The sequence below is a fragment of the Nuphar pumila genome, chromosome 10 (genome assembly GCF_984573655.1).
Source record: "Nuphar pumila chromosome 10, dmNupPumi1.hap1.1, whole genome shotgun sequence".
NCBI lineage: Eukaryota > Viridiplantae > Streptophyta > Magnoliopsida > Nymphaeales > Nymphaeaceae > Nuphar > Nuphar pumila.
In genome coordinates, this window is record NC_143258.1 from 111,559,942 (window position 1) to 111,571,582 (window position 11,641).

Here is an 11,641-nt window from a genome sequence, read left to right on the forward strand (position 1 = left end):
TGTTGATTTTTAGAACATTATAAAAATGCGCCCATGTGTCAGAATCAAACACTTAAAGAGCTGATCCTTGTAAAATCAAGTATATAGATCACATCTGTATGGTCAAAATTTAAAAATAAAATGAAAAAAGCATGATAAACTCATTTAGCTCAGACCCATTACTCTCTCTCTCTCTCTCTCGATATATATATATATATATATATATATGTGGGTAGGTATCTGACACTTTTTGTGCCTACTGCATGCCTACCGAGCTTGGATAGGTGTTTTCAGGTTGTTTTACTTTGATTTTTGAATCTTATAAAAACCTAACTTGGTGTGGGAATCGGATGATTCCAAAGTTGATTCCCATAAAATCAGGCATATCCGTATGGTCAGATTTTAGAAAAAATAGAAACAATCTTTTCAAAGCCCGATAAGCACGCGGCATGCACAAAAAACCCATCAGGCACCTACCAATCACTCTCCGTTATGGACTGCACGTTGCTGACCTCTGGTTGGTAAAACCCTTGAAGCCTCTTTGCCCACCAGCTCAAGCTCAAGCTCAAGCTCGAGCTTTGGCTGGTCTAACCCAAACGTGCAGATGCCTCCAATGGAACGTTTCACATGCATCATGTGGTTAATGAAATCATTCATCGTCTATGCACTTACAAACTTAATTTGTGACAGAAAATTGAGATTCTCCAAACTAATCACGTGGCTTGCATGAGACAGGAGTGGTTAGTTAGAGAAGATGGAAACCCTACCAAACTGTCCCTTCACGATCAACATAGAAGTGACGCTTGTCCCGTACGTGTGGTTGGGTTGGTACCCACATCTGCCTTGTTAACACTTTTCCTGTGTGGTTGCGCCCGCACCTGATATGCATGCCAAACACAAGACAGGCTTCTTCACAACAACCTTGTAAAACACGTTTTACCTGATCTGCTCCCACCACTCAACAGACAGCCATGAAGACTTTGGATCCAGATCAGACGTAGGAATGTTACCAAACACAGTTAGGGGTGTAATTGGGTCTAAATGTTAGACTCAAACCTGGCCTAATCTAATTCGGGTCCAGATCCAGGTCTGGGTACAACTAGAAAATAGTCCCATATGGGTTAATGGGTTTGGGTATGTATTAGATAGATCGGGTTTTCAATACACCCATTTTTCATTCGAATCTAAGAATCAGACCCAGACCTGACCCATTATAATTTGGCTCTGGGTTCAGGTCTGGGTATTGCTGAAAAATATAGACCCATATGAGTTAACGGGGTTTGGGTATGATCAGTCCAGGTTTTAATTGGTTCCCGTTTCAGCTTAGGTCTTGATATAACTGGTATTTTAGACCTAATTACCTGTCAATAAAAAATATATAAATTAATGGAATCAGTTATTCATTATTAACTATTCTAAATAATATCAAAATCTAAATATAAAAAAAAGTATTTATCAATCAATCATTTCAAGTTGCAATAAAAAGATATCAATGATATATCATATCCAAAAACAGGTCTGGGTTCTAAAAGTGGGTTAGGTTCAGGTTGGTTCACACATAAAATGGGTTTGGATCAGATCACTTAAGAAGCAGGTTGGATTTCGAGTTGGTTTAAGAATAAAATTAGTCCAGGTACATAATCAAATTGAACTCAGTTCGGTTCAGTTTTACATTATGTGAAACTATTTGGGTCCGGTATGGTCTACTAAAATCAGGTCAAGTATAATCTGTTCGAGACATTGGGGCGGATTAGGTATACCCAACCGAGTTGCACCCCTAAACAGAGTGTAACTAGATTTAGGTTTGGGTTCGAATCTGAACACAAAGAATAGACCAGCTCTTACTATATCCAGAAATTAATCTGGATATGAACATTAGAAACCCGTACCAAATCCGACTATTTAAGTAATTAGATCCGAGTGGGTCTTATTGGATCAAGAAAATAGTGAAGCACTTGGTCAGATGTCCCCAAATTGACCTGATACGTTTGACATATCATCCTAGTTGGGGGTGGCCGTGGGAGGACGGACCGCTCCAAGCATGGTTGATATTTTTTTATCACAAAATCATTTCATGCATCCCATAATTTATCCTCAATTTCTCCAATGGTGAACATAAGGAGAATAAGACAACAAACTTCCTGAGAATCTGAGATTTGTTTATAAAAAAAAGTGAGAATTCAATTAGCATCCAGCCAAATAAAAAAAAACGATTAAAGAAGAAAAAGAAGCAAGCAAGATACTGATAAGTCACCTTACGGATATACATAATGCATGTCCTACCACCATCGTTCCGTCACCTTCGCTTCCGCTTCCTGGCCGTCTTGGACGGAGGCGGAGGCGGAGGAGAGGGAGCCACCGCCTGCTCCTCCTTCGTCCGTTTCTTCGTTGCTGCTCCTAATTTCTTTGGTGGCCGTCCGACTCCCCTCTTGGTCGGCACCACCACCTGACCTTTCTGCTTCCCTCCACCACCTTGACGCGACGCCAACTCCTTACGGCCGTCCCTCGCCCCCTTCCGCTGGTCTGTGCCCTTCCTATCAACACCACCGGCGCCACTTTCCGAACTCTTCAACGTCTCCAGCAAGCTTCCTGACGGCGACCGAGTCGTCTTCAGCGGCGGCGGTGGCCCACCACCGCTCTTCTTCATTCTATTCAGGAAATTTGCTGCGGCCGCGGTCCGCCTCTTTGACGGCAACTCGCTTTTCTCCCCTCCGTCATCTTTCAATGCCTCCTTCGAAGTCGTCTCCGTGACGCTCCGATTCGGGTTGGATTTCGAGCTCGCGTTCCTGTGATTAGAAGGATTCGATGGGTACTTTGCCAACAACGCACTCGCCCGGCTCTTGTTCGTTCGCGACCCTTTCGCCGTCCGCCTCTCTGATCCTTTCACGTCCTCCTTTCCCTCATCCGAACCGGCTCTTTCGGTCTCCTGCTCACGTTTTGGTTCGGAAACCGGTCTAGGCGGTTTGGCGATATCCGGCTGAGACGCGGAGAGGGAGCTACACTTCCTGCAGACGACAACCGGGGGAGGCACGGAAGTGCTGGGCTTCGAGAGTTGCGAATCGGGTTTGGGGTGATCTTTCGTATCGGAAGGCGGGAAGGGGTCTCTCTTTGGTTCTGGTCTCCGGGTGGTTTTGGGCATAATTTCTTTGGCGACAAGGTCCCGAAGAACGCCAGCCGCGGTGGACTCCGGCGAGTTCTTGGGGTAGAAGACGAGGGCGTTGTTGAACAGGAGAAGGAGATCCCTGAAGAACTCTGGGACGCTCGAGTAGTGCCCCTCTTCGACTCGGATCGCCACCATCCCCAAATCTACGTGCTTCCGGATCAAGCTTCGGTAGTACGGTGTGTCCTGAAACGAAACATGCACGAACAAAATAATCAGTTAACGCGTCCACTGGGCGTCAAAGCTAGCTAGCATCGAGTAACAAGCCTGCATGACTCGAGCATGGTGACAAAAGTTAAAAACGGCAAAATCTCGGCAGGAAAAAAACTCTAAAGATTTTGAAATTTTTGCAATTTTTATGGCAAAAACTTGAGAATAAAACTTAAATTTTAAAATATAAAAATAGTTTTTATAATGCAATATAAATAAAACACATTTTAAAATAAAAATCTTGAGGGTTTTCATGATAAATATCTTTACAGATATAAATATCGCTATATTTGTCACAGTTTGAAAATCTAGCAAGAAATTATCGTTTTAAACTTTCAGGCAATTTCTCACGATATATCGGCGAGATTTTTTATAAATCTTGCGATATTTGTGACAGAGGACTCGAGCAGGAGGAGACATCCAGATCCAGGAGCACAACAACTCGGCTCAGCTAGCTAGAGAGCAGACCCAGTGATCGGACAGGCACCGGCAGCCACGCCCCCCATCCCTCGTTGGCACGTTGGCACGTGGCAGTTATTGACTGGGCCAAGTACCTTCGATGCCTCAAATTTTCAAAGGGACTGGTGCCGCCCTACCACTAAACCTCACGCTAGGGTGGGATCGGACCCTCACCCACGTTCGAAAGATAAAATGGATTGGGACCACCTCAGATCCGAAGTGGAGAAATACTGATATCCAATCTTTGTGAGATTTTTACCTGGCTTGATTTATCACTTAGGACATTGGAATGCAAACCGGATCTACATCAGCTTAGGTTCAAGCAGGAGTTGAATGGATCTCCTTCTCAAATTATTCAAGACCCAAATCTCCACCGCAGATCAGGTGCAATCACATTGCAGCACTTTAGTGTGCCGCTGCATCTGATCTGCCTAACATTTTCTGTTGGGCCCCACCAGCTAACAGCCTGTATCCAGATGGAGGGCAGTCAGGTGCAGCGGCACACTCAAAGTGCAATGTGATTGCAATTGATTTCACTGTATACATCCGACCAGGATTTTAGAGGGTTGAGACTGTCGGCCCTCTGGAACAATTAAATGGATCAGATCATAACCTGTGACAAGTGACAACCCAAACAAGAACACTGCTTTCTGAAAGATGTAGAAAAAGTGATGTAAAATGAAAAATTAGTATGAATTTTTTTACCCTTTTAAAAGAGATTTTTTTTCACTGACAGTTTTTCTATCCTACCAAAAGAAAATTTATTTTTTCTCCACCACCCAGCCTCCCCTCTCATTTTCACATTTTTCCACTCTATTTTTCTCATGCTAAGCAAACAAGCAAAAACTTTTTTTTAAAAAACTTTTCTTATAAAAAAACTCTCATAGCCAAAACTTTCTTTCCCTATGAGAGTTTTTCTCTCTTCCAAACATAAAGCAGGACGTCGGATAGGTGTCATCGTTGAAATCACCACCGTCCAAGGTGATGATGTCATCTTTACACAAGGGATGGTGGTAATTTCATAACTCAAAAGATTTGCGTTTGACGTATCACCTGACCCTACCTCGAAACAAAATGGGTTTTCCGAAGCTAGGGGTGGTTTCTGGAGACCGATCGAGGGTGATAAAATTACAAAAACGCCCCTCCGTGTACTTCTTTGGCGAAAAACCAAAACCATTTGCAGACCGAACGAACGACAAAGCCGAACGGTGACAACATCGCAAACGTTGGAAAAAAGTCAGGGCAGTATCGTAATTAAGAGTCCCCGCTACCACGTTAGGAGGGCGAGCATCTATCTACCTGGCTACGTAGGGGCCGCTCGAAGACGCCACCGTACCTGTGCGACCGCACGGCCTCGAGGATCTCCGCCCGGCAGCCGAGGTCCCCGGCGGGCGCGCGGGCGCGCCTGGTCGGAGGCGGCGAGTCCCAGGCGGAAACGACGTTGGAGGCCTGCTCATCATCGCCGCTGCTGCTCGCCCGCTCTTTCCGGCGCCTCTTCTTCGAGAGCCCAACGGAGCTCAACCCATCGCTACTCTCCTTCGTCCCCTCGCACTCATCGTTCCCGTCCTTCGACTCCAAGCAAGAGCCATCGGACCCGGCCGTGCCATCGACTGCGCCAACCGCGGCGTCCTTAGTCGCGGAGTACACGTCTCTGAGTTCTGCCTCCCCCGGCGATGCCCCCCGAACCGGCTCCTTCAAGATCGTCTCGGAGCTACTGTTGCACGAGTCGGACGGCGACGCGGGGTCTCCAACGGATCTGTCCTCCACTGACCGATCCGCCGCTGGCTCCGGCACTCGGGCATGGGCCTCTTGGTCTTTCTCCGACTTCGGGGTGGGCTTCCCCTCCGTGGAGTTCGACTTGTTGATGGACTGGTTCCCTCGATCCGATTCGTCGATCCTATAGTCCGATTCGATTGGCTTGGTATGCGGATCGGTTCCCTTTATCCCTATCGCTTCCTCCTCCTCGACTTTTCCGTTGCTCTCTTCTTGCTTTAAACGCAAGGGTTGCTCCTCTCCCTGGTCTTCCTTTCGTGGATCTGATTCTTTCAGGCCGTTTTCCGTCTCCGAGACGGTCCGCTCGCGATCTTCCTTGAGTTTCTTTAGCTTGAGTTGCAGTGACCTGCGAAGAAACCTTAGATCGTTAATCCCGTGAGCGGAGAGAGAGAGAGAGAGAGTCGTTGAGCGGAAAGGATGGAGAAGAGAAAAAAAAGCAAAATTTCAAAGGAAAATCAGAAGAGGGGAAGTATATCGGATATTGTCGAAGGTAGGATAGGAGAACGAAAAGAAATTATGACGAAGAGAGGGAGAAGGTGAGTAATCTAGATCTCGAACGAACTGAAAGCAGAACGAGAATAACACAAATATATATATATATATATATATATATATATATATATATATATATTCAAAATTCATGAAAATCATATTTCGAGTTCTCGTATTTTAGTGATTCATATATATATAAAAAGAAAGGTCCAAACTCTGCGACCAACGCCCATTATCGGACGTCTCCCTTATATATAACCTTTTGTGACTTGATCGACAGAAGTAAACGATCCAAAAGCAGAGTATTTAAAACAACAACAAATGGTTTTTTTTATAGGCGATATAACCATAAGAAGAGAAAAACGAGATTTTTCTTTGATATTTTTCGTTGATAGAAAGGAAAGTAAATAAGAAAAATAAGTAAGTACACAAAAAAAGAGCTTTTGCAAAAATAAATCTAGAAAAAAACCCATCCAAAAAAAAACCCAGCGATCTTCGATGTAACAGGAATCCATCGAATAAAAAGAGAAATCAAAATTTGTTAAAAATAGGGAAAGTACGTACTTTTATGAAAAATTTCATTTTTTTCTCATATCAAATAGAAAAAAGGGAAGAGGAGGAGGCCTACAGGATCGAGACGTCGTAACGCTCTACTTCTCGCCTGAGTTCGTCGACTCTGATCTTCCTCAACTCCTCCAACCACGGCATCCTCCTCTGGCTCTCCTCCTCATCATCTTCTTCCTCTTCTCCCTTCCTCCCTCCGTTCTTTCTGAATCTCCTCTGGAGGTCTCTGTATTTCAATCTGCAGTCATCGGCCGAGAGGAATTGGGAGAGGAACGATGATGTCCGCGTCTGGACCTCCATGGCGATGAAATCCCATCTCTTGGTCCCGTGCCGCTTTACGGAGCACGCCAGCACCAGCTCCTCCCACGTCCCCCATCGCCCCTTCCATCCGACCTCCCGCGTCCCCATCATTTCTCATCACCCTCCACCCTTTAATCCTCTCTCTCTCTCTCTCTGTGTGTGTGTTTTAAATCCGGTCTGATTTCCGGAAATTTTCATTAAAATAGTTTTTCGTTCTTCTTTTCTTCTTCGGTTCGCATAAATTTCCCGCTGTATCCTCGACTTTTCTTAGTATTTACGCTCATTCTTACCGTCTGCCTTATAATTTACATAGAAAGTAGGTCTGTATTTTTATTATGGTGCGATGACTAAAATGCCCTAGTTTAGCTTTCATAGCCGACGCGATTGGGGTGATAGAAAAGGGTAATATGGTGATTTACGCTTGAGTGATATTCTATACTGTAGTCCTCTTCCTTGAAAGTGATAAAAATATCCCTATGAAGATTAAGTAATGACTGCCGAACGACAACGTTCCCTCTCTCTCCCGATGAACGAACCTCGTGCCTAATTCGGCTATGGATGGACGGTTCAAAACGGAGAATGGCAAACCAGGGTCGTTCCGACTTTTGGTTGCGGGTTGCCTATTTTGACATTTAAAAGTAGTAGAAAAAGAAGCCCGGTTGGTTCTCGACTTGGATCTGGAGATCCGTAACTAAATCCAAAACCATCTCTGTCACTGTCCACGTGAGACTAAGCATTACGTGTAAAAATGGATAAAGTTGGGTGTGGGAATTATGTAGGAACTGGATCCGAATCAAAATAGCGTCAACTGGGTGCGGCACAATCAAGGCAGCACGCTAAATGATCATATCCTCTGCTGATATATGCCCATCAAACGTGGATCCTGGCCGTTCAAGCAACTTTATCCTAACCGTTCATATTCCCCTAACCTGCTCCTATCGAGATGGGAATACCGTCAGAGCTCCTTTGGATGCCGTTGATCTCAACATGAATGGCATCTAAATTAAAGGTGCCAACGGATTAAGTATGACTAGACCCAACTGTACCAGGTCCTATAGGGTCAGAGTTTGGTTATAAAGAAGAGGGTCTGATTAACTATCTAGGTCCGATTCATGAAGTCTGATTATTGATTATTAAATGAGTCGGGTATGATTTATGAAATTTTATATCAAACCGGGGTCCAACCCAAATTTCATGAGGCGCTTGGGTTGGATGGTTAGGGGTCGAGATCTAAGGTATGACCCTTTTTTCCATTGGTCCAGGGTGAGTTGAGTCAACCGACGGGTTCAGTTGGAACATGATCTCTCCTTGCGGCTACACCGTAACATTGGCCTGATGAGCCCCATCGAGAAATGAGATAAGCCGCTCCTGGCTTGGCTCATGTTCGATCGGTAACACATGTTTGAACTCATGAAATGAGCTCAACAAGCCAAGTACAAACAGCCCATGCCCAGCTGTGCTTGGCTCATATAGGTTCCTTAATTAATATACTTATATATATATATATATATATATATATATATATATATATATATATATATATATATATATATATATATATATATATATATATATATATATATATATTATATCATAAAGTGTGGATGGTTGAATTGTTTCTTGCAATGATCCTTTTGCTTACAAGTTTGAAACAATTATCTATTTTGTAAATGAGTTAGTTCAAGCTTGGCTCCTCATGTTTATGGCTCAAATTTTATTTATTTTTTACTGTATTTTTTTTTTTGTAAATGAGCTAAGCTGGCAACTTGTTTAGCTCGGGCTCTCTAGGAGCTCCAGTTTGTTTCAGTTGGATGTAAAACAAAAATGAGCCAAGCTACACCTTTTGTTCGGTTTGTTCAGATCGTCTACCAATCCTGGGTGAAACGGGAAGCCTAGCAAATTAATTTGAAAAATGATTGTATTGTATAGCAAAAATGATATGTTTCCCAAAATACCTTATAATTTTTTAAAATTAAACCAATGTCCAAATTTGCAAATATTTGGCTTTAAAATAATGATTTTAGCCTTGGCATGAGCAAATTTCTTGAAGTTCACATGACATACCAGTACACTCTCTGTATCACAAACTCTCACTGAAACGTATAGTCACACTTTTTTGTAGACCCCAAGAAGTTAGCATAATCATATCTACAAACTTTTTGTTACTGAAACCTAGAAACTTCACAATTATTTTACTAAATTTGTAAATATAATATGAAGTTTACATAATCATGTCTGTGAACTTCTTGTAATTAAAACATGTAGAAACTTTCAAATATTTTAATAAAATTCACGTCTATAGTACAAAATTCTCATAATCATATCTACAAACTTTTTGTATTTAAAACCTATAAATTTAGTAAATATTTTACTAAATTCATATATATAGTACGAAGTTTGCATAACCATATTTGTGAAGTTCCTGTAACTAAAACTTATAGAAACTTAATAAATATTTCACTAAATTTGCATATATAGTATGAAGTTCGTATAACTAAATCTGCAAAATTCTTATAACTAAAACTCGTAGAAACTTTAAATATTCTACTAAATTTGCATATATAGTATTTTTTGTAACTGAAACTTGTAGAAACTTTATAAATAGTTAACTAAATTCGCATAACCAAATATTTGAACTGCAATTAAAACATGCTTACCTTTATAAATATTTCACTAAATTTGCATATATAGTATGAAGTTTACATATAACCATGTGGATCTCATTTAAATAACTCAATCTCAAGGAGATCCACAAATAATGGATGATCTGTGCAAACTTTTTGCATGTGAATTTTCTTACATTCGCATGCTTGTTGAATCATATATAAAGTCATTTTTGTTCATTTTGTTACTTTTTATCATATGTTTCTGGAAAAAACCCTAACCCTTTTTTCTCTAGAACCTTCAACATTTTTCTTCACTCATTGCAGCGATTTTCATGAAAATTTTTTATTGCATTCCAATGAGGTTGTGGTATCGTTCACATCAACTTCTCAGGTTAAGTCGAAAGGTGAGTTTTATACCCTCTTGTGTATTTGTGTTATTTCAATCTGAACTTTTTATTTTGTTTGTAGATATGACCATTTAATAGCCTCACATGTATTTATATTTTTTTTTTGTGGATGTTTTGTGTATATTTTCTTGTATTTTATTTAATATTTACTTATTTATTTATTGTTTAGTGTTTATAATGTTTAGGTTCTTTTTATAGATATCTATATTATATTTATTTATTTATTTATGTTAGAGATAATTTTTTTTGTTTGCTTGTCCTTTACTTAATATTCAGTATTTTTGTGTTTGTGTGATGAGGCCTGTGCAAAGCATTGAATAGGGGTTAGGGAGTTATTATGAGTAGTTGGTTTTTAAAACAATTATTGTAGGTAATTATGTTAATTGAATGCATGAAATGTATATGAATGGTCTTTTCTCATATGTCATTTTCATTAGATGTATGATATATTTTTGTGGTTGGTGTAGGCAGTTAATAATGGCTTCTAAAATGGCTAAAATATATTATCTTATCACTAATTACCCTACTTAGAGATTTATAGTGGTTTTCAAATATAATAGCTATAAGAAATTTATGGCTTTGATGTCTGTGTAAAATCGAATATACAGAAAAGACAATGATCATTTGGTATAGTTGTTCTTCGAACGTAGATAGCCAATATATATATATATATATATATATATATATATATATATATATATATATATATATATATATATATATATATATATAGGTGTGTTGGATGATGATGATGATATAGAATCATTATTATTAATGGTAACATTTACCTAGTTGCTTATAAAATGAAAGAAGTTATTGCTTGCGAAGATAAACAAGAAGTGGTTGATGAATCAAATGATGTAGATCTCATGGAGAATGTGCATCTATCACAAACACCATCTATCAAGTTGAGTCCTTTAACGAATATCCATCTGTCCCAAACAGTGAACGATATCGATGTCTCAAACATTGAGCTCAGGCATGCAGAGGGTATGTAGTTGGTTGAAACGATTAATTATATAGATTTTTGTTGTATAGACAATAAATAACTTTCACGAACAATTAATGTTATACATGATCTGAGGATTACTGCGCAAATTGTTGAACTACATGGATAAATCAGTGCTAGTGATCTTGGTCACAGTAATGTGGATGATATTCAGCCTTCAAGGGCAGATGACATGCTAAGTATAAGTTGTTGGACATTGTAATTTATGCTTGAGATGTAGGTATGCTGATGATTGTTATATTTTTATGATTAATCTTGAAAGTAAAAAATGCAAGAATATTGTATGCATGAAAGCAAATGAAGCAATAGATATAATCAATTTTGATTTAGTTTGTGCAACAAAAGAGTCAATTAGTGGTAGTAGTGAGGACGTAGACATTGAAAAATCAGATGATATAGATCATGATGCTTATACCATGTCTATTGAGCCATACTCAGAAACGATAGGAGAAGACAAAGACACTGATGACATTAGACAAATAATGGTTGTTGAAAATGATGCACAAATGACAATTTAGAAGTTGAAACCTTGGTATAATGTATAAGTCATATGAGCATTTATTGGGTAGTAAAATTGTTTTATGCTTTTATATTAATCAGACTTAGATGAATAAGTTTTTGTTCAATGGATTCTCATACAATGAAGAGCAATTAAAAATCAGTGAAGCAGCAAATCTCAGTT

The 11,641-nt window shown here is 40.1% G+C and overlaps 1 protein-coding gene across 3 annotated transcripts; it reads right to left on the reverse strand.

The window, feature by feature from the left end:
* Nucleotides 1-620: 620 nt before the first annotated feature.
* LOC149827922 (uncharacterized) lies at nucleotides 621-7,073 on the reverse strand. 3 transcript variants are annotated; one of them, XM_090019729.1, is made up of 4 exons: nucleotides 6,702-7,073; nucleotides 5,108-5,927; nucleotides 2,234-3,325; nucleotides 621-1,340 (listed from the first exon to the last, which is right to left on the reverse strand). In XM_090019729.1, the coding sequence occupies exons 1-3, from the start codon at nucleotides 7,046-7,048 to the stop codon at nucleotides 2,276-2,278; spliced, it is 2,217 nt and encodes a 738-aa protein (XP_089875855.1). In that variant the 5' UTR covers nucleotides 7,049-7,073; the 3' UTR covers nucleotides 621-1,340; nucleotides 2,234-2,275. The 3 variants fall into 3 exon arrangements, with proteins under 3 accessions (XP_089875855.1, XP_089875854.1, XP_089875853.1); XM_090019728.1 differs by lacking the exon at nucleotides 621-1,340 and adding an exon at nucleotides 1,537-2,128; XM_090019727.1 differs by lacking the exon at nucleotides 621-1,340 and having other exon boundaries at nucleotides 2,122-3,325.
* Between the last annotated feature and the right edge of the window lie 4,568 nt (nucleotides 7,074-11,641).